Here is a 19,485-nt window from a genome sequence, read left to right as displayed (position 1 = left end):
CTCACTTTACTATTAATATTTTTTAAATGAAGAGCAATATAAGGATATATTATTTCATGATGTGAGTAATACAAAATATATGTTAAAAATATTCTGAATGGGTATGTCTAGTTTGTAGTGTGGCGAAAAAGTTCTTACACAATATGATATAGTGCAAGAAATACTACTACTACAACTACTAATGATAATAATAATTAAAAACATTTATATGGCAATGTACATTGCTGAATTTAGCCATCAAAACTACATAAAGATTACAAGATTAAAAACCATGAATGTGAAAAACATGAAAACAAGATAGTGATAAAGTAATATTACAGAAAATAAGAAAAGGTATTCAGAAGGCATTATAAAATGTTATGCACAAGTTATTTTATAAAGGTAATCTGAGTATCCCTTTGTTTTAAACCCTGAAATTTCAAACAGTATCACATTCTTCGATCTGTGCTTCAACATACTGAGTTAAGAGTCTTCAGATTTCTAAAGGAACAAAGTCAGTGTTTTCATTTAAAAGTAATAAGAAAAATCTCACATATAAATGGCTTAATACCTTTATTAGACTGTCGTCCAATGTCTTTTTCTTTTTGTTTAATTCAATTCATTTCAGTTTTATTTATATAACACCAAATAACACAGCAGTTGCCTCAAGGCATTTCACATTGTAAGGCAAAGCTGTCCTAAATTAAAAGTATTTATAATAACGAGAATCTTTAATGGTTAATCCCTCAGCAAACTCTAATCAATATTATATTTCTAATGCTAAAATATAATCATTATCCATGTATTTTAAAATTTATTTTATTATTTATTAAAATGTATTTTTTACCATATAATAAAGCGCATCTTTATATTATGATTAAATTGCCAGATAGCAGTTATTTTACTTGCATACATGAACATGAACAAAAAAAAATGATTCTTGAATGTCAATTAATTATTTTTTGTTCAGTGTGACAGCTCAAAGTATAAAAATGGCACATTCAGTTTATTTGCCTATAAATAACAATTAAATGAGACATACAACTGTGAAAGGAACCAAGGCACTCTGTCTTAGTAAACAATTTATTTGAACTGATTTAAATAAAAAGGTGCTTTGAGTGCTCCGAGAGAGTAGAAAAGCTCTATATAAGAATCAACCAACTGTTTAAATACCAACTGTGACTAGCAACACCTGTGATACTGTATATCAGCGGTCCCCAACCCCCGGGCCTTGGACCGGTACCAGTCCGTGAGTCGTTTGGTACCGGGCAGCGAGAGTTGAGGCTCATGTGTGAAATGTGTGGTTTTCAGGGTTTTTATCGGTTTTCAGCGTTATTTTGTTATCGTTTTTATCGTTAACTCGGTTTTCCTGGGTCTTTTCACGTGTGTTATGAATAAATCTTCTTTTTTTTGGTACCGGTACTGGTTTTATTTTGTTGTATTTATCCGCGACACCTTAAAGGCCGTTGGGGACCGCTGCTGTATATAACCCATAGAGGGCATTAAAAATAAAAGCACCAATGTGGTTTAGCGCAGACTAGTATGCATCATAACAACAGGATCTACATAAAGATTACATTTTAACTGTAACATTCGTGTTTTTTTATGTAATTGGTTTTAATGGTAATTTTTTTTTATCTCTGGCCTGGTGATAAGGACATTGGAAAGTCATCTTTTATGTGTTTTTTATCCATAGAGCCAAAGGTTATCCATTTCCACCTCACAGTTTCATAACTATTGTTGATTTTGTGATTGTTTTTCATGTGGAAATGTTAAATAACAACCCTGAAGTTACTGATCTTTGTACAGTCCACAAGTTCCATCAGTGACACAAAATAAACACAAGTGCACGCAAATCACATTTTTGTTTGCACTGTCCTATTTGAATTAGAGCACAGTTGAAGGTGGACTTTTTTTCCCTCTCTGCAGTGTGTATCAGGTTCAACCAGCAGAATGAAGATGGCCGACCGTCCCCCAGTGCAACCCAGATGTACAGGAAGCAGCAATGTCAAGCAAAACTAGGGACCCCGCTGTGTTTAGATGATGACTGGGTAAGAAGCATGCAAGCACATAAATACAACTCTATTGATGAGTACTATAAATAAAATTATTTGTTAGTTTATAACATTATAACATCAGGATGTGAAAATAATTTGAGTTGCTTAAGCTTACATAAAAACAAAAAAATTCATAGAAAACATGAGAGAAACCAACCTAAGTGCCCTGTTTGGGAGAAAGAGGGCACTTGGGTTTTGGTGTCCAGTACTCTTGACCACCACATGCCAGCTTTAGCCAAAGGTGACCAGCCATACTAAAAGAGGTAACTATGTTAGAAAACCAGCAGTTATTGGCTTGTCTCATTGTCAGTCTCATAAGCCAATAAGCAGAAAATCACCTTCCACAAGCAACCACCTTTAGCTGAAGTGCAAAGGGCACAGATGACATCTGAAGCATTTGCTCTTGATTACTGGTAGAATTTAAAGAGGTTCAGTCCACTTGGGTATTATTACACAATTGCTCGAACACTTAAACTAGCACACCTAAAGTACTTTTTATCTTACTTTTGTTGTCAGGGATCACAATCTAAAATACATCAGTCAAAAGGTTTAAGCTGTTTAAGCAGTAACTACATCTGTTCTGATATCCTTCCCTGTTTGAGATCAGTGGGGTTATTACTACAGTTAAACATCCTACAATAAAAACAAAACACCCCCTCTTCTTCCAAAAAAGGAATAACCACAGACAGCATTAAGCCAAGTAATTTGAGAAAAATGGCAATAATGAAATTGTTTCAATCAATTCCAGTTTGTTTTATCTGCAACCCATGCACTGACACACATCCAACAGCTGGCAAGATGTAGACTAACTTTCAAAGTTGGTGAAGAATTTGGATAGATTTCTTTAACGTTTGAATTATTCATGAATACTCTGGCATCACTCATAACAATTGATTGTTATGAAGGACAGTCCTACAACATGGCTTAATTAACAGTTGTCTAATTATTTGAATTATTTCACCCCAGCACTGTGCTAACACTTTCCTAGCATTACCCTAAAAAATCTAAAAGGCAAAGTGTAAATAAAATGCTTTTTTTTGTTGTTGTTCACTTCATGATAACTCAGAATGACCTGTTACTATGATGTACTCCCAACCTGACCTGTTCTCTTGTCCTTTTCCAAAGTTTTCTAAATGCCCATCTGGCTGCAGACTCCAAGGTTTGATCTCACAGATGGAAAACAAAGTGGAAAGAAAACTGCGGGAGGTGTGTAAAACAGCTCAGATGTATGAAGATGCAACAGAGAACTCCATGACTACAATGACTCACATATACAACTTTAACCGGCGAGTCATCGTCAACAGATACAGTTAAGACTCTTTGGGGATGTTGGATTTGTGGTTGTGGATAATATAATTAGTAAATACTTACTAAAGTAATGCTGAGTTACTAATGCAGAATTTAATCTCTAGTGTCAAAGCTGAAATTTGTGGAACAAGCAGAAGAATTGGCCAGAAATTTCACGTCACTACAGAAACGATCAACCAGTGTGTCCCAACAGCTAAAAAAACTGATTAGCAAACTGCAGAAACAGATAGAGGAGCTATATCGAACAGAGGTAAGACATGATCAAATACTATCGATTGCTGCAATGTTTTAAATTTGTGCCCTAAAACATTTCATTTTATATTTGACACACTGAACAACTCAGTGTAGTTAGTATTTATGAAATGTCATTTCATACATTTCATAAATTCATTATTGTCCTCTATTGCAAAGAAACACATTTCAGACAAGTTATGTTCAACCTGATACATTTATATTCTTTGTAATACTTTTTCTTACTTTGTTTTTTGTTCTTTATGCTGTTTGTTGCTTGAATAACTGCTTATTCAACTTGTTTTTGTTGCCAGGTGGACATTGACATGAAGCTAAGAGCCTGTCGCGGGTCTTGCCAGTCTGTCCTGCCATTTGGCATTGATCATCCTGACTATCACATCCTTCGAACTCACATGGAAGACATGGACAAGACTCTAAACAGAAGACCCAAAGGACCTTTACCTCCTACAGGCATCCCACATATTAAGCTCCAGCCTATAGACATAGTCCCAGAACCAGCTGAAGGATACAAGACTATCCCGACAGTCCAGAAAAAACTACTGACCCAATTTGAGGACATTGAACAGAATCAGATAATTTTGGAGGAGCTACTGGAGGGGTCAGAGGATGTAAATGATCACAATCAAGTAGAAAGGTTTAATTGAATATGGGGCTGACAGAGAATATGGAAGCACATTGTAACCTTGTTATTTAAATAACCATTATTTTGTTTCATCTGCAAAGTTTAGCTATAGTTTCAGTTTATAGTTGGATCAGCAAGTTGAGTAGTTTGTGTGCTAGTCTTATCCATATTTTTCAGTGGCATGTCATTTGAACAGATGAGATAACATGAAGAATAACTCTGATTTATAACAGGCTGTTTTACAGTTAAATCCAGGGGCAATGGGAAAAAAAAGTTTTTCTGTGAATTTAAATATAGTTAAACTACTGACGTCAATAATGCAATCTGTGTTCTGCTGGGAAACTTTGAGTCAAGGTATTAATGTGGATGTTATTGTGACATTAACCTGTTAACGCCCTAAACACACCCTCAGCACACTCCCACATTTGGCAGTGGAAATGCTTTACAGCATCCGCCTTGTCAGGCAAGACAGTGCACCCCACAAGCAACAGCTAGCTTGTGTTTTTACATGAAGAGGTGGACTGTTCTTTTTTTCAAAGGATGATGGGAGTAGACAGCATTACTAATTTTGTGCCTTATCAATGCATCTTTTAAACCTGAGAAATTCTCCTGTTACCTCCATTCATTATCCAGACAATGCACTCCTGTTTGGTGCTCTGTTACTCACAAACTCCATGATTAGGCAATAAAACTATTACTTTACCCTCGCTGTGTAGTCATAGCTGTCTGTAACTTACAAAATTTTATTTGTGTAAGTGAAAATGATGTTTGAATGGTTACAAGTTGCTATCCTTATTCTGTTTTATTAAATCGTGTCTGATAACCAATATTTTTTGTATTTATGTTTACTTGAGTTTACTGGATGACTGGATATCGATATCATCCCTGTCAATTATAATAAAAACTATAAACTCCAAAACTTGCAAAATTTAAATAATCAGTGTTTTTACATTTTATTCATTGTCACATAAATCCTTTAATAGCTTTCTTGGTATGCAGCAAAAGGAACAGACAAATCCAATTGTGCCAGGTTTGTCTTATTTATGTCACAGAAGAGCTCATAGTGTTTAAGCAAAAGAACATTTAAACAGCAAAGACATTTTTGTTTCTAAAGTGAAGAAAATCAACACAAACAATAAAATATGTTCCTCAATGTGTTTATTGAGTAGTGGAGGACAGTTTGCATCAACTCATCCTTATAGTTGTCACACATAACAAAAAAGGACAGATCGCAGCATATTTACTCACAACGCATTAGTTTTTTTTTTCTCTTAGTTTTGTTGGTAACAAGTTTATCTGACATCCCCAACATATTTTTAATACTTGCATTGCTCCTGCATTATTATAGCCTTGTTTTTTAGTTCTTGTTACAGTTTGTTGACACTTAGTGTTAGTTATTTGTAAATCTGCATGTCATATACCATTCATTTTGGCACCTTCTTTTATATGTTATGTGCATCGACATTCTTGGATTATCTGGAGGCAAAGTAAGGCCTGATCTTCATGCTAATAGCCTTGAGCGAGTACCAGCTGCCCTTCCAGTTCATCCACACCACACCATCATCTGTGCCATGCTTGGCCATCTGTCGTGTGTAGGCTCCTCCAATGTAGTACCGCCCATTGGGATTGGCTGAGTGGCAGCGATTGTACCACCAGCCACCTCCATCCTCCTTGGAGCACTGTTTGGTGGGATTACCAGGGGTCCTGATTGGTACGGAGAAGAGTAAAGTTAAAATTTCTGAAAAATTATAAATCTGAGTTATTACCATTTACGTTTATTACATACTATTACATATTTATTATTTATCATTATTATTGTTATTATTGTTATTATTAATTACATTACATTTAGATGCTGGTAGATGTATTAACTACTGCGACATTTAGTGTATAGAGGGGTGTTAAAGCAATCAAAATCCTTTTGAACATATTTAACAGACTGAGTTGTGTAAATTTGTGGGTCACCCAAAATGCTATGATGGACTTGATTTCTTTACATTTTATTAAGAGGATAATTAGCTATTACAGCTAGTATTCTAGTATTTATATTTTAAGTAATAATTTATTATTAATTTTTTCTTTTTAGGATACCTACCAGTTGTCGTTGTCTCTGTCGTAGGTACTGAACATCATGCCATTGTGAATGGTCATAGTACGGTTTTCACCAAAGAGCTCAAGAGATCCTTCCAGGAAACAGTTGCCAGCATTACCAGAATAACCACCAACAGCAAGCACGTAGTTGGATGTCTCTGATTGGACAGTGAACTGGTTGTACTGGGCATGGACCTGATTAAAAGGAGAAACCAGTTTTAATTTAATTCCTAACTGACATAGTCATTAGAAGGAGTAGGTGAAAACACTTGTAAATATTTATGTAATATTGCATTCATGTCTTCCTGATAATTAACTATTAGACCCTAACCATTAATGCAAATTCCAATTTCCTAAATTCCAAAATATTTTTTTGAAATTGCTTCTTTTTTAAAATCAACAATTCAATACTGTACACAATTTGCTTTATTATCAAATAAACAAATTTCTACATTTAAAATTCACAGGAGTCTACAATTATCATGCTTAAACTTTTTCACTAATCCTATGATAATTTCTTGCACCTGCCAATCCCTTTAAAAACTCACCTTGGCTCCTGTCCAGTCCTCCATCTCGATGAGAACCTCAGTTGGGCCCATCTTAGTCAGCTGACTGATACGGTCATTACCCAGCCAGTATTCACCTGTAGGCATGTAAGAAGGTATATTACAGTAGCTGACCAGAAATAAGTGTAACCATTAAGAAAAGGTTACAGTACATTTTTGTCTTGTGTTTTAACTCTCTTACCAGGAGTTGCACAGTGACCCTTGCCAGAATCAAAGGCAATATTTCCAAATCCACGGCGATATTCGTCCCAGCGTCGACCAAAGTCAACACTGCCGTCAAGCCTATTCTGGATAAGAAGCCATCCTGGGAACAAATTTAAAAAGGAAATGTAAAAAAGACAAACCTTAACTGAAAACCATTATATCATAGTAAGGATCAATGAAAAGTCTCACCTCCATTCTGGGAAGCCTGATCACAGAAAACCTTGTATGGAGGGTAAAACGCATCAGGCTGGATCATATACATCTGGGAATCTACTCCTCCCCGACGGAAGATGTCCTCACACTCTTTACCTAAAACAAACAAAAGAAAAAGCTTTAACATCTGTGGAAGTCATTCAGGTCATGATAGTCTTAAGCGTTTAAGTTTACAGCAAGTAGCCTGTCGCTAACTTTTTTTGTCATTTCTTACCAGAAACTACTGGTATGGGACATTTAGTCTTGCACGGTGTCTTGCACTCATCCCTCTGGGCCTGGATGGCCTTCTCCAGCTTCTGTATCTTCAGCTTGATCTTGTCCAGGACCCCCTGGAGTCATGACATGTTATAAATTAGAACAAGGCTGATTGTACTGTTTTTGTTCACATTTTCTATCATATAAAGTCTACATGGTTCCTAAACTTGAAAGACACACTGTATCATTATAATTATACTATTATATGTATACTACTATGCCACTTTGTATTTACCTGCAATACTCTGATATTGGAAGGGAACACAGTATCCACTATCTCTTTGATGTAGGCGTGCTGTTCCTCCACTCGGTCGGTGTACTGACTAACTACCCTACTGTTGTCTAAGAGCACAAGGAAACAGAAAAAACATGTTCAGCATTTCACATTTTCAGATATTATTTTAAGGCAGGCGTTTTTAATGAAACAACTATTATAAACCAATAGTGTTTAATTGTTACCATAGAAACTTTTTTTGCTTCCTTTCTAAAAATTTTGTATTTAATTAGATTTGATTCACTGTATTTCATTGTATTTTTTTATTTATTAACTTGTACACTCGCAGAATTACTGGCAATTAGTTATAATTAATATATTGTAATGTAAGTACAAATTAATTTAATTAGGTCATAGTTATAAATAATCTTTGGGTTTTTTTTACATTTTCAGTGTTATATTGCAAATTTCTTTCGCACCGTTAGATACTCTTTGCCTCTCCCTCAGCGAGTTGGAAATGCCATTGACGTAGTTGAAGACAGTGTTGGAGGACCGGGACAAATCATTCACCTGAGGCTTGAGTTCATTAATGCTCTGTGTAAAACAGTTGCAAAAAATTAAAAAAAATACAGGAGGTTGAACTTAGTCTTTTCACAAAGTAAATGATTTCCAATAGTTTGTTTAAACTCATATCCAAACCAAACCTTATTCTGCTAATCATAGCAGCAAACATTTTTGCTAATGTTTGCTTGGAAAGATCTCAAAGATGACAACTACCGCCCTTTAAATGATTGCATAAGTTTGATTTACCCTCTTGACATTTCTCTCTTGCTTCAGCAACGTGGTCTTTAGATCGCAGCCAGTGGGACACAAAACACCCTGATGGACAAAAGCAAAACAAGTTAAGCTAACTTATCTTGAGTCACTAAAATACATGTTCTTTGACTTTGTTCTAATTTTCTGACTTCAAAGTAGCTTATTGATGTAACTTAAAGGCAATAAAAAATCTACAGTTAACATCAGCAATTAAAAGTTTCCCAAGAACACCCCAGTCACACAGACCAATTGTGCATTCTTTGGACAGTTGGTAGAGTTTTGATGAAAACTGCTAGTTTTCAGCTAGGTGAACCTGGTCACAAATAGGCATATGGTGCTTTCTTTCTGTGGTTATCCCATAGTTTGCATGGAAGACGAACTGCAAACATTGATCAACTAATTGTGGCAGACTTTGCATTTTATTTGTACATTCATAATAAACTGAACACTAAAATTTGCACTTTTTACTTTTCATTTCACTTTTCATTATAGTAACTAGTTGGACCAAATAGTTGCTATCTACTGTAGTTCAGGTGGCAGAGCAGGTCAGCCACTAATCAGAAGGTCGGTGTTTCGATCCCAGGCTGCCTCCTTGCTGCATGCCAAATATCCTTGGGCATGTTTGCCTACTGGTGGTGGTCAGAGGGCCCGGTGGCGCCAGTGTCCGGCAGCCTCGCCTCTGTCAGTGCGCCCCAGGACAGCTGTGGCTACAATGTAGCTTCACCAGTGTGTGAATGACTGAATGTAGTGTAAAGCGCTTTGAGGTCCTTAGGGACTGAGTAAAGCGCTATACAAATGCAGGCCATTTACCACCTACAGAGAAAATATCAAAGTACAGTATGACAGTAAAATAATAAGGGCACCTTAATGTCTATATAGTTGTGCAATATACTGGGATATTTATATTAGAGCTATTTGTATCCATTAAACCTATTTTGTTACATTTTGTAACTACGCAATATATTGTGTATCAATTGTGTTTAGTTAGCAACTTTTCTTACTGTACTGGAGCAACTGTGACCACATAATTTCCTCTTGGAAAGTATTCTGGTCCTGACATCATCTAAGACCAATGGCCTGTATTTAATTGTATGTGTGTTACTATTATCTTTTTTTTTTTTTACCATCTCCTCTGAAGCATGTGTACATCCTCCTGCCTCGGGCTGCTCAACTTTCTCCTGGATCTGTCGGCCACCAATTGGAGCAGAAGTAGGGCGCCCACGATACCTTAATGAAAAAAATAATTTAAAAAACACAAAACACACACAAATATACCAGCGATTATTTGTTATTTGTATTTATTCGTCCGCCCCCCCTACAGTGGCACCGCAGACCACATCACACCACTTTGCTGTATTTCACAAAATTTTATTATTAATGAAATTTTATTGCCAATTTTATACTGTAAGATTTAATTACATTTCATCTATATCATAAAGATGGCTGCATTAGATTTTGTTTCTTTTCATTGTTTTTATTTCATTTATTAAAAAAAAAAGCTCTACCTGCTACCACCGCTGACACGAGGAGGGGCATATCTGTTTCCAGTGAAGGTCTCCCTGCCCCTTTGTAGTGGGCGGTGACCACGAGCATCTACAGCTGTTCCATTTGAGTCCGGTGTTGCCTGTGGAAGATTTTAAGAAACTGCTGTGAGTAACAAATTTCCTCTCATTTCATAAATGTTGTTTTAAAGACACATTTCAAATCAAATTGTGGCAGTGAGAATACTATAAAACCATGCTGGACAACCAAAATATTAAAATTAAAGAAACAATGTATGCCATAAACATATATGATTATTTATTTCAAATTGTTACAGATCTGGGTTAATTAAATCATTTTTAAAAAAGGCTGCATTTATTAGACCACGTCACAAAAATGAGGAAGAACAAATATTTTATAAATACATCAAAAACTTGTTTATGCCATTCTTTTTATGGCAAATAGAGTGCTCTCTTTTCAGTACTGTAAGTATATAAATGTAACTTGTCATCTTGATCATAAAATAATAGTGTGCCTTATATTTTGTTTTCTAAAGCAGTAAATTGCAAAACTCATGGATATCAATATTACTATCAACAATGTTGTTTTCCAAAAAATATATCTTAGCATTAACAACGCAATTTTGATTAGAGATTTTACGCATACTGGTGGATTAATCATATGATAAGCATAAAAAATGATTCTGGTAATTACCAGTACTACTACTCTTAATTTAGGGCAGAACTGGTATAAAACCTCAAAACATTTGGTGGTGGTCAGACAAATTTGGTAAGAACTGTATTTAACTTTTGAAAAAGTAAAAATAATTTCAAAAACATGTTTCAATTTCTCCCAAACAAATTTAGCTCCTAACGTAGATCTTATTTTTTTTAAATTATGTGTAATCTATGTTTTAGCATCATTTGTCCATTGAGAATTAGAGTTGAGAAGTTCTAATATGTGCAAAGCGAATAAAAGATAAACCCAACCAAAATAAATACATAAATAAAAATAAAACAAAACAAGCAATGCATTTTTATCAAGTCTAGCATTTCTCAGTAAAAATAGACCCAATTTGTGAAGAAATGTATTTTATAACACAACAGATAGACAGGTAGCTATTTTGGTAATAACATAGCTGAAATTTTAAACATAGATCTTTACACAGTGTACACTCTTTTAAAAACTAACTGATACACTATGAAAGTAAGTTTAATATATTTTATTGACTATGTCCTTTCATCAAAGGAATTAATCAAAAAGATTTGTGATATAAAAACGTTTCCACTTTAGACACATACTCACCAAGTCATCATCCTCTTCGTTATCAAACTCAAGGTCCTGTGCCCAGGCGACATACACACACAGATAAACCAACAGCAGTATCTTCATGGTGTACTTTATGAAGTTAGTCTTGTCACACTCTGTCCAAACTGCCTTTTCTCTCCCAGACATTTGATTTTACCACATATTTATCCTCCATCTCTGCACATGCGTAGGCGTCCTCCCCCACTTGTATTGATCTGTTCCGTAACTGTTGGGACAGTTTACCCAATCTTAGTCACTGCCACACCAGGTAAGTCTGGGGAATGTCAATGAACAAAAGGGCAAAGGGGCCGAAAGGCAGAATGCCACAAGATGTGGTAACGTGTGTTTTTAAAAAGCTGTTTCTATCTAGTGAAACATTTTCAGAACAATGTTATGATAGCAGCAAAAGCATCATTGCTTTAAAATAACATTTGCAATTCTTAGTTTCAGGAGTGGCAGATTGGTTAGAAACGCAGTGGCCTTAACTCAACTGTCCTTTAATATCAAAAACATTATATTAAAGAGGAGAAATTATATAATGTATTCTTTGAAGTGTGAAGAGTGTTCAATGTTGGGAACTGTCCCCAGCTCTCCTTGGTTCCTGTTTACTTTTGTTGTTTTCATTAGTCAGAAAGAAAAATGCAGAAAATGTACAGTGAGAACAGTTTTACGGTTTTCCCGAAGAAGTTGCAGTGAGTCATGCAGTGATTGGAAGTTAGGATGTTGAAACAACTGATATTTGTTTAAGTCCAAAAGGGTACATTGTACAATGTTATGAAATCACTAAAATCAACACAGAGTCACGCGTGCACAAATGTGTGCTGTTAGACAAAGTAAGTATGTATTAAAAACCTTTTTTCTTTAACCTAGTTTTTAGTACATTGTTACTTTGTACTAAAGTGTGGCAGCCCCCACCAACTGGAACTCTCTCCCATATAAGAGTCACAATACCTTTCTTGGAAGACTCACTGGAGTCGTTCAAGAAACTTCTCAAAACTCACCTCTTCAACAAAACAAAACTTAACCTCGAGCCTTTTTAACCACTAGATACTCTTGTGTAAAGAATCGTTGGGTTTCTTGAAAGGTGCTATAGAAATCTAAGTTATTTTAAAGTTATTATTATTGTAAACAGGTGGTTTTGTAGTAGCTGTTGGGGGAGACTGATCAGCATCCCCACAGAGTATGCTTGGGAATTAATTGATATCTCCATGATGTTAGTGTGGTAACTGAATGGTTTTCCTAGATGCTTTCAAACTGATCAGTTTTTACAGGTTAATGTCCCCATAATGTAGGTTTGTTAATCAAATTGCGTCCCCAGAAAGAGACTGTACAAAGTGAGTTTGTGAACATGTTTATTGATCAGTATAAAATCTCAAAAAGAAATTATGCAATGTAACTGATCTGTGTGTGTTCACATAATGTTCACACAGGGTAAGACTATGTTGCCACGATGTACATTTGATAATCTATCAGTCTCCCTACAGTGTAGTTGTAAAAACTGAACTCTTAACTTTTTAATATGTCTATGTTAATGTCCCCATATTTTAGGTGTGTTACCCAGTTGGTGTCCCCAAAAAGAGACTATACAAAGTAGCTGTTTGAACAAATTCAGGTCCCCACAATAAAGATGTAAAAATTTTTAAGTTTCGTTTAAATATTTGTGTCTTAACCAAATCGACAAATATGGTAACATATCACTGTATGAAAAGATTTTTTCTGACACAATATAGGTGTAATCAGTGTATCTATGATGTAGGTATGTCAATCAAATAGTGTCCTCAGAGTGTAGATTTTCTGATCAATGTATGTCCCTACAATGTAGGTTTTCAAAGACATTAGGTTTAGTTGGACCAGATTTCTTTTGTGTGACAAAAAACACAATTCACTTGTGTTGCTTTGTTTTTATTTTATTTTTTTAATATAATTACATTAATTGAAGCATGCTTGATTATACAAAAATAGATTATGAAGAATACGATCCAAGTTCACATGCACAAATGATTTGGATTTATATCTAGAACTGAACCAAATTCAGTAAACAACTAGTTGAACAACAAAAATTACCCCTAAAAGATGTGTTTAATACCTATTGATTGCATTTAAAAACTTAAAACAAAACCAAAGACAGTAAGAAACAAATTTTGTGGGGCTGTCGCGTGTAGTGCGTATAGTCAAGACTCTTGGTTTTTTCATCACCTGGTCCGAGTTCAGATCCTTTTCGAACAAACAAAGGGGAAGGCGTCATTGCAGGTTGCACTGCACCACTTCATATTATCTGCAAAAACAAAAAAAACAAATGTGAATTTAAGAATTTCAAACTGGAATTATAAATTGTGTGTTTTAGTTGATCCTACTATTGGTCAGGGTCATTTTGTAGATTCTTTGTGACTGAATATGTGGCTGCTCTTATGTCAATACATTGGCAAAGGTGAATCTGACCGAGCTATTTTCTAAATGTTGCTAAAAACTTTGCTTTGGATGAGGTGTGGGGAAAACATGAAGGTCTCAGATGGAGCAGGCTTAAGATTCTAGCTCACTGTCAGGCACCTAGCAAACATAAGTAATCAGCTAATGCAGAGTATTTTTCAACCTTAGACCTACTCAAAGGATGTGAATGGCTTTGATTTTCCTGTAGGATATTAAAGTACAAAAAGTGTGTAAATAAAATACCTTAATGGCAAACCCAATCCATATATTGTCCTTGCTGTGTGGATGTTCTAAGTGATCAGTGCATTAGAGATGTAGATATATTAACTGACCAGATGTGCTAACTCGTGTCACTATAATACAGATGTGCTTTTTGACTAGTGTACTTATAATATATGTGTGCTAACTTTCCCAGCAATGCATGTGTACTTACTGGCTAGTTTTCCCCCAATATAGGTGTACTAAATGAACACCTTTATCTAGTTACACTCTTTTGTAAAATGTAATTTGTAAAGTAATGTAAAAAACCCACCTCGACATTTTTATCTCCACTCAGAACATAAGTAAGAATAACAGCAGGCTAACTTTATCTGCATTCGTATCAGTGTGTTGGTATGTGTACATGTGTGTGTATTTATGTGTATGTATAGCATTACAATGGCAATTTATCTTCAAGCAGATGCTAGCTGTCTTCTTGGTGTCATGGTCGTCATCATCGTCATCTTCACTGTCCTGCTCACTTGTATCGTCATGACTGTCTTCCTCACTTGTATCGTCATGGCTGTCCTTCTTACTGGATTTACCATGGCTGTCTTCCTCACTTGTATCGTCATGACTGTCCTTCTTACTGGATTTGCCATGGCTGTGCTTCTTCCTGGATTTACCATGTCTGTCTTCTTCACTTGTATCATCATGGCTGTCTTCCTCACTTGTATCATCATGGCTGTCTTCCTCACTTGTATCGTCATGACTGTCCTTCTTACTGGATTTGCCGTGGCTGTGCTTCTTCCTGGATTTACCATGTCTGTCTTCTTCACTTGTATCATCATGGCTGTCTTCCTCACTTGTATCATCATGGCTGTCTTCCTCACTTGTATCGTCATGACTGTCCTTCTTACTGGATTTGCCATGGCTGTGCTTCTTCCTGGATTTACCATGGCTGTCTTCCTCACTTGTATCATCATGGCTGTCTTCCTCACTTGTATCGTCATGACTGTCCTTCTTACTGGATTTGCCATGGCTGTGCTTCTTCCTGGATTTACCATGGCTGTCTTCCTCACTTGTATCATCATGGCTGTCTTCTTCACTTGTATCGTCATGGCTGTCCTGCTCACTTGTATCATCATGGCTGCGCTTCTTCCTGGATTTACCATGGCTGTCTTCTTCACTTGTATCATCATGGCTGTCTTTCTTACTAATTTTGCCATGACTGTCTTCTTCAGTTGTATTGTCATGGCTGTCTTCTTCACTCGTATCATCATGATCGTCATCATCGCACCAGTCTTCATAGTAAAACTTGGAGCCATCAATCCACATCCAAAAACCAGGCTATGGACAGACACAAACATACATAAATACAGATAGTTAACTTGCATAGTTATATCTTAGGTGGGATTTTGGTAGTGTTTAAGTTTGCAACTATTTAATTTCCACTGAAGTTGTCAGATTTCAATCCTGACTAAGTGTACAGGCATGGATTATAACACTGATTTAAAAAAAATATATCCATACATGGACGGCGCTAGTGGCTCCAGCCCAGGTTTCTGGGAAGTTGTCGGTGTCCCCTCTGGTCAAAGACTGGACAAAGTGGTTTTCCTCATAACTGTGAATGGATGCCAGGTTGCCGCCATCGAACTGACAAAAAATCTGGTGGGAGCCATTTTGTATTTATTACAATACATATGAATAACTGAATGAATAGTATGTTGTATTCATCATCTCTATGAGAGCTCACCTGAGCTTCAGTCCATGTCTTTGGGGTGCTGATATAGTTGAAACACCGGTCACCAAATCGAGACCAGCCGTCGGGGCAGTCTGAGTCCCCCATCACTTAAAAAACAAACAAATTTTAAAAAACAAAACAAAAAAACAAAAAACAAAAACAAAGTCCAAATCAACAAAACTAAAGAAGTACAGTTATATTTATGTTTGAACATTTTGTGTGCTAGATCTGTTCATTATATTGCACATGCTTTTGCTTGTCTTGTACAGGTTTCTGCTTTTGAATGACTTAGTGTGATGTGGGTACACATTGCTAAAGCCACTCACTGCAGTTAACAGGTGGGGTACCAGGTGGTGTTGTTGTATTCGGTATCTTCTTTCCACTCATGATGTCAACGCACCAACAGTACCCGGTAGACCCCCAGCACTGCCTTGGAAGGAAGTTTCCATCGCCATCACACATAGGGCAGAATGATCCAATGCGGTTTGAGCAATTCATTCTTTCATAGTAACAGTGGCCTTTATCCCAGGACACGGTGGAGTTGATCGGAGCGGCTTGGCTTATCGCCAGGACAGTGCAGAGTGTAAGTGACACAGCAAGCATCTTCACGGTGATCATGAAGATGATGATGGAGGAAGTTGACCTTCAGACAACACATTAAAATGTTAAAGTCTTGAGGGGGATTTTGTTTTAACCATGCGCTGAATATTGGAATATGCTGAATTTTAAGTGGAGCCTATTTTGACTTTTTTTTCTATTAAGAGATTTTACTTTGTAAGTTTCCAGGCTTACAAAAATCTCTAAAAAGGAACAGATGATAAGCAAACCCTAACTCTAATAGCACTTTTTTTTAATATTCTTCTTCTTTTTAGAATAACTAATACCATATTTTATCCAAAGATCACTTGTAACTTTTCCATAATGTTTTTATTTGTACTTGTATTTCAATTATTTAGATGTAAATATAGTATCCTATATTCATTAATAGGTTCTAAAATATATTTTAACTTGGTCTATGCTGGAATAATCTAAAATATGTCAAATGAATAGAACCTCTAAACTCCTCTTTGCCATGCAAAAGATGGTTTTACAAATAAAATAAAATAAAATAAAATAAATTAGCCAAGATTGAGAAAAGGGATGGGTAGAGGTGGAGTGTGAAATGAAGGGAAAGGAACAAAGGCAGAGGGAGAGTTTTGATAAGGTTTAGGGAATGAGAGCAGAAGACAATAAAGTAAAAGAAAAAAATAAGGAAAGACAATGTTTGCATCAAAACAGAGGAAAAGGATGTAAGGAACAAGGATTGAAGAACAAGTAGAGAGTTTAGAGTTAGATTTAGGAAAAAGAGAAGAAGGAAATTTAAAAAGGGACAGAAAGAGTAAAATGTATAAGGTAAAACAAGTAGAAGTAAGAGCATTGTAGAAAACATTCTTATTTAAAACAGTGGCTTTGGGAAAGGATAACCCAGTTAAGAAAAATGGAGTTAAATATACAATAAATTAAAATTTACAAATAATCTAATTTTCACATTTGGTTTTGTTACTTTTTTCCCTATACGGTTTCCAAAAAAATTATAATAAATTAAGAAAAGAGATGCTTCTTTCTCAAAAAACTGTCATAATTGTGAGAGATTTTTATAATTTATATTTCAGTTTTTGTTTGCTAAAATTATTGTTTGAATTACTACAAATGTCTTCAGATACTTAAAAATCTGACTTGTTGATTTTTTTATGCAATAAGCTTTTGCATTCTAATTTTAATGTTAATTTTCATAAAAGAAAAAAAATCCAAGGTGTACTCACTCTGCTCAGTGTCAGCTGGAGTGCTGATTCAGGTCTGAAAGCATCTGCTGCGTCTCCTCCCTTTATTCTGCAGATTCTGCTTTGTCATGATATGATTTCCCACAGAAGCACTGGATCACGATTTCACATGTTGCATTAATTGCCCTTTTCATCATGCAGCACTTCATCTTACTCTTTTTTTTTTACTCATTGTGTATTAGAAAATGAGCCATTGTGAGTGTATTTATTCTTTTCTAAGAATGTTAAGTCATGATGAGTTTTGTGTTACATCACTTCCATGTCTCTTCTTTTCTTGGTATTCACAGAGACTCATTGAGTCTTGAGTTCCCATACAGTCTGTTTAGGTCACAGGTAACTTTAGTTACAACCTTGTATTGTGTTAATCTGGGTTACAGACAGCTTTTGCAGGTAAATATAAAACACCTAAGAAATGCATCATACATTTTTATTATCCCACTTCAATCTAATGAAGCAACCTGCTGATCATACTGCAGTTTAATATAATCTTGTTGTATTATTATGGTTTTTTTTATATATTGCAGTAACAGACACATGCCTGGTTTCTTGTCATTGAAAAAGTTATGTGAAAATGGGGAAAAAATAGTTGAATGCTACCTGCTACTCTGTCTGACTCTTTATGAGGAATTGTTCTTCAAATTATTTATTATTTAAGAAGAATTTACTTATATGAGTTTTGTTCTGGCTCCTTAAGAGTCATCCCACATATTATGTGGTGTTATACAAGTTCATGCAGTCTTCATTTGTTTCTTGGGCACTGTTCATTTTATTTTGACATCCTACCTGACGCTGCTTTGTGTCTAAGGAGAGAAGGGCAGTTAGCTACTCCCGTGCCTGCCTACGCTGCCTCTTAAGCCAACACAGTCTGTAAGTTGGCAGTAATGTTGTGTTTTACCATTGTGTGTTTGGCATTGACTGCTGTGAGTTGCTTGTGATAGTTTGAGCAAGTGAATTCTCCTAATGATGTGCTTCATTCGATATTAGCCTAGACGCTAATTAGCGCTACCTAACAGCTAATGTTAGCTTGTTTAGTTCTGCTTCTCTTAGCATAGTAACAGGTCATAGTGTCTTCTAATTGTAAGAATGTTTGCTTATGTCAGCTCTCACGCTTTATTTTGTGTTTTATTTACAGTTTGACCATTCATTCATCCATTCATTTATTTCATCAAAGCCATGCTATGCATCCAATCGAATAAATCTGCAAAAAAGGAACAACGGTGTGGTTTTTCTACATGGGATGATGGTTATCTGTCTGCCTAGTCCAGGGGTCTGCAACCTTTAACACCCAAAGAGCCACTTGGACCCAGTTTCCATGCAAGAGAAAACACTGGGAGCCGCAAATACTTTTTGAAATCTAAAATGAAGATAACACTGTATATATTGTTTTTTGTGCTTTGTGCAGACATCTAAAGTAAGTAAGTAAAGTTTATTTATTAAGCGCTTTTCACAGACAGGCAGTCACAAAGCGCTGTACACAAATATTAAAATAAACAATACAATCAATAGACATTATACACAATGTAAAAGACGAAATGTAAATAATGTAAAGAATATAAAATACGTAGATCAACAAAAGGCTTGTTTGAACAGAAAGGTTTTTAACTGCTTTTTAAAAGAATCTACAGAGCAACTAAGGTGTGTTGCTTATGAAATCCATGAAGTGCTACAGAGAAAATTACATTTTATTTATGTAATTAACACATTTTGAACTCTTAAAGAAATATAACAAAAGGAAAGACACCGCTGAACTAAAATGATCCATGTAGCAAACAAAAACTGTTGTGAGCCGCCACCCTTATATCGCCTTTGGGCTTTTGGAGTCTTGACCTGACTTTTGAAAAGTAATTGGGAAAAAAGCACTATGCTGCTAAAAAAAAAAAAAAAATAGATATTTGCAAAATTCTGCCTAAATATGTATTTTACCTGGTT

At 35.6% G+C, this 19,485-nt stretch overlaps 3 protein-coding genes across 4 annotated transcripts; 1 reads left to right on the top strand and 2 right to left on the bottom strand.

Moving 5' to 3' along the window:
* Positions 1-1,482: 1,482 nt before the first annotated feature.
* Positions 1,483-5,529, top strand: LOC116326606 (fibrinogen alpha chain). The gene is made up of 4 exons (XM_031747955.2): positions 1,483-2,030; positions 3,162-3,345; positions 3,449-3,594; positions 3,890-5,529. The coding sequence occupies exons 1-4, from the start codon at positions 1,968-1,970 to the stop codon at positions 4,238-4,240; spliced, it is 744 nt and encodes a 247-aa protein (XP_031603815.1). The 5' UTR covers positions 1,483-1,967; the 3' UTR covers positions 4,241-5,529.
* On the bottom strand, positions 5,360-11,521 carry fgb (fibrinogen beta chain). The gene is made up of 12 exons (XM_031747943.1): positions 11,365-11,521; positions 10,083-10,201; positions 9,702-9,804; positions 8,572-8,640; positions 8,241-8,355; positions 7,783-7,889; positions 7,507-7,621; positions 7,269-7,388; positions 7,057-7,179; positions 6,858-6,952; positions 6,314-6,504; positions 5,360-5,922 (listed from the first exon to the last, which is right to left on the bottom strand). The coding sequence occupies exons 1-12, from the start codon at positions 11,512-11,514 to the stop codon at positions 5,691-5,693; spliced, it is 1,539 nt and encodes a 512-aa protein (XP_031603803.1). The 5' UTR covers positions 11,515-11,521; the 3' UTR covers positions 5,360-5,690.
* Positions 11,522-13,265: 1,744 nt separating this feature from the next.
* Positions 13,266-18,612, bottom strand: LOC120438923 (protein starmaker-like). Of its 2 annotated transcripts, XM_039609527.1 has the most exons (7): positions 18,340-18,612; positions 17,539-17,614; positions 16,063-16,379; positions 15,749-15,843; positions 15,526-15,660; positions 14,451-15,342; positions 13,266-13,642 (listed from the first exon to the last, which is right to left on the bottom strand). In XM_039609527.1, exons 3-7 carry the CDS (start codon positions 16,352-16,354, stop codon positions 13,575-13,577), a joined length of 1,482 nt encoding a protein of 493 aa, XP_039465461.1. In that variant the 5' UTR covers positions 16,355-16,379; positions 17,539-17,614; positions 18,340-18,612; the 3' UTR covers positions 13,266-13,574. The 2 variants fall into 2 exon arrangements, with proteins under 2 accessions (XP_039465461.1, XP_039465460.1); XM_039609526.1 differs by lacking the exon at positions 18,340-18,612 and having other exon boundaries at positions 17,539-17,701.
* Between the last annotated feature and the right edge of the window lie 873 nt (positions 18,613-19,485).

Source organism: Oreochromis aureus, linkage group 3 (assembly GCF_013358895.1).
Source record: "Oreochromis aureus strain Israel breed Guangdong linkage group 3, ZZ_aureus, whole genome shotgun sequence".
In the NCBI taxonomy this organism is placed as follows: Eukaryota; Metazoa; Chordata; class Actinopteri; order Cichliformes; family Cichlidae; genus Oreochromis; species Oreochromis aureus.
The sequence above is the reverse complement of the archived record's forward strand: the minus strand, read 5'-3'. Positions and strand labels throughout refer to the sequence as shown.